The following is a 2,825-nucleotide window of genomic DNA, read 5'->3' as shown; positions in this document are numbered from 1 at the left end:
TGCATGTGCATGTGCATATTTCATTTATACATGTGCGTATAGATATTTAGTAGATAAACCAAATCAAGCAGAACTTTTAGATCCTTCAATTATAAAGAAAGATTTATTGAATAATTTTTTCAAGTTTAGTTTAGAATATTTCCAAGGCATATATTACTAGTATTAAATTTATATTCATATTTTCTGGGGGTTTCATAAGATATTTATATATTCGACATTTAATAGCATCCAAGTCACTTGAGTTTTTCAGTTTCGATTTCTGTTTACTGTAAATTTATCATACAAACATTCATCTTTTTTTCTTTCCCATCTTTAGTTGATTCTAAGAGAGTCAAGAATTTAATTGTGAGCTTACTGTGGATTTGGATCCAAATTTGTTGCCGCTGCGACTAGGTTATTACTATTTAGGCCGTGTTTAGAAAAATTACTCCTCCTGTGTTGTGTATGCATTGTTTTTCAAAGCATACACGATCAATGTTTCGCTGATGCAGAATTCCCATTCTTGATTCACAAGCTAATTTGATAACGAAGAAGTGAAGATAAATACAGAGAAATGCACCAGGGAACCAAAAATGGCGCTTCATGAAATTAGAGGGTATTTTGTCCAAAATTAGCCAACCAGTCCCCTCCGAAGATACAAATATACAATTAAACTAGTTCAAAGGGCTTTACCTGTAAAATTGCGGGTGAAGAAAAGCCAAACATTTCCATGCCATCAACACTCCCGGGAGGCTGTAAAGGAGGAAGCTTTTTTCTACCCAACTTATGTTGCTTTGTAATCTCTTCATTTACTCTGTCCCGTACCAATTCCCAGCATCTAGCAGCCGAGACATGAATAAATACTTCACTTGGATTATCCTCCAAAGAAACCTAAAATGCAGTATAACCGCAGTACTGAATTAGTCATGCTCAGAACATCAAATTAGTAAAAGAATGAGTACAAGAAAGCAACACAAATTATCCGTCAGACATAAAATTTCAAGACAGATTTCTGATTGATATAAAAAACCTAATTACCATGAATAAGGGTCCATCTCGTCCAGCATCCAGAATTTCTGAGACGTAGTAGCACTTAATTGTTGGATCTAGAGCATTGATGTACCTGACTCGACTCCTAAATCCTGCATTGAACAGAACAAAAAAGCACATTCCATCAAATTCAATAAAATTTTGCACGGGAGCCAGAAGCACCATGGATGAACACTATGCATCATACCCTTCGTATAAATAGCCCTAGTGTCGCACCATGACTTTCCAGCATGCACAGCTCCAAAGTCCAGAGCTTCTACATTGCAATTGATTCTCCTAACTACTTTTGCAATACGAGGTCCCTTCTGGTGACAACACCTGTCCAAATTATTCTGAGAGACAAATGGTTTACATGATACATTTTGTACATTGTCCATTGACCCCGAATTAGCATCCAACTCCTCTTTATGACTATCTTTGTTACTTGGCTTTTTATCAGCAAACCTTTGTGCTCTCAAGCAGCAAACAACTATCATACTACGCTCAGCAGTCTCTCTTTTCAATGGAATGCTCTTAACATCTCTATTAACATCTGCACCAGTCACAGAAGATCCATGACAGGAAGTGCTCGGCAGATTGGGCCTACCCAACATCTCACCTTCTTCATGAAGATCAACTTTTATGTACTCTGAACTAGAACCATACTTCATTCTTCTGCTCATATCAGCCACGCTATTATTGGCACTTGTCGCTGGTCCGTTAACACAATTTCTCAAACTTGTCAGATCACCATGGCCAAATGGCTTCTGACCTGTATGTTTTTCAGAAGTCTCCTTTGCATTGAAAGTTTCAGACGGGGGTGCATCTCCTTCATCATCGCTCAAGACTATAATATCTTTGCCTCCTGTGGCTTCCTGTGAATTCATTTCTTGAGGAGCCAATCTTTCGAGGTTATGGGTGTGAGATAATTTATCAACTGAGCTAGGGACTTGCGTATTATCTTTTGATAAATAGGAACTCAGGGCAAGTCCAAGATCTAGCCTTGCCCATCGATATACTGCACTTAGTTTTCCCTCTAAAGCTTCAACCAATAGGTTCAATTCATTGATGTCATAACGGAAAAGAAAGAATTTGGCACTCCAGGAACATGAACACAACTGTTTTGCATGGGTCAGGCAAGCATATTTATCTGGCGAACAATGGTGACAACCTGCAGCAGACAGATGCAGATCAAATAGACATATGCTGCATTCTCTCTCACTGTGAGCATCAAAAGAATTCTCCATCTTCAGTGCCTGTGAGGATTTGCATAGGAATTCCCTCCGCACCCGCTCCATTTCAACCCGAGCCTAGCCAAAATATAATGTGCAAGATCTTCAGTTTAACAATTATGGTAGCATGTGAACCAAAAAATGGGCAACAGCAGGATGCATACACTTACCTTGAGTGCTTTTGATAGGATCCCATCTTTTCCACAAACATCCTTCCATCTTAAATTATTTGAAGTATATTTTCTCAGTAAATTATATTCCCAATTTGCTTTTACTGCTTCTCTAGCAGCACCAAGCAAGAGCTTATCATGTGAAACGGAAGTCTTTCTCCCTTGCTCACAATAGAGCTCAATGGCATTCTGCCCATGGGGCAACCAGTCAACAGGAGCGACATTAACTGCTTCAGCACAATTGAAACCACAATTAAACCCGGCATGATATGCTCGAGGGAAGGTCAGAACAAACTCTCCAGGATTCTGAACACACCGATAAACTGGCACTCCCTCAGATCTTAGGATGGAGGGGGAGAGTTGTGTGACCTGTAGAATGATAATGAATTTGGAATGAGTACAGGAAGAGGGCGAA

General features: G+C 39.2%; 1 protein-coding gene across 1 annotated transcript; it reads right to left on the bottom strand.

Moving 5' to 3' along the window:
• Positions 1-315: 315 nt before the first annotated feature.
• LOC111394308 (putative lysine-specific demethylase JMJ16) lies at positions 316-2,821 on the bottom strand (the record flags this gene model as incomplete). The annotated part of the gene is made up of 4 exons (XM_023020057.1): positions 316-870; positions 1,018-1,121; positions 1,217-2,318; positions 2,411-2,821. Coding segments are annotated over 4 exons (1,839 nt in total), but the record flags the coding sequence as incomplete, so codon positions are not given.
• Between the last annotated feature and the right edge of the window lie 4 nt (positions 2,822-2,825).

This window comes from Olea europaea, chromosome 5 (genome assembly GCF_002742605.1).
Source record: "Olea europaea var. sylvestris chromosome 5, O_europaea_v1, whole genome shotgun sequence".
NCBI lineage: Eukaryota > Viridiplantae > Streptophyta > Magnoliopsida > Lamiales > Oleaceae > Olea > Olea europaea.
Note: the sequence above shows the minus strand (reverse complement) of the source record. Positions and strands in the feature narration are given on the sequence as shown.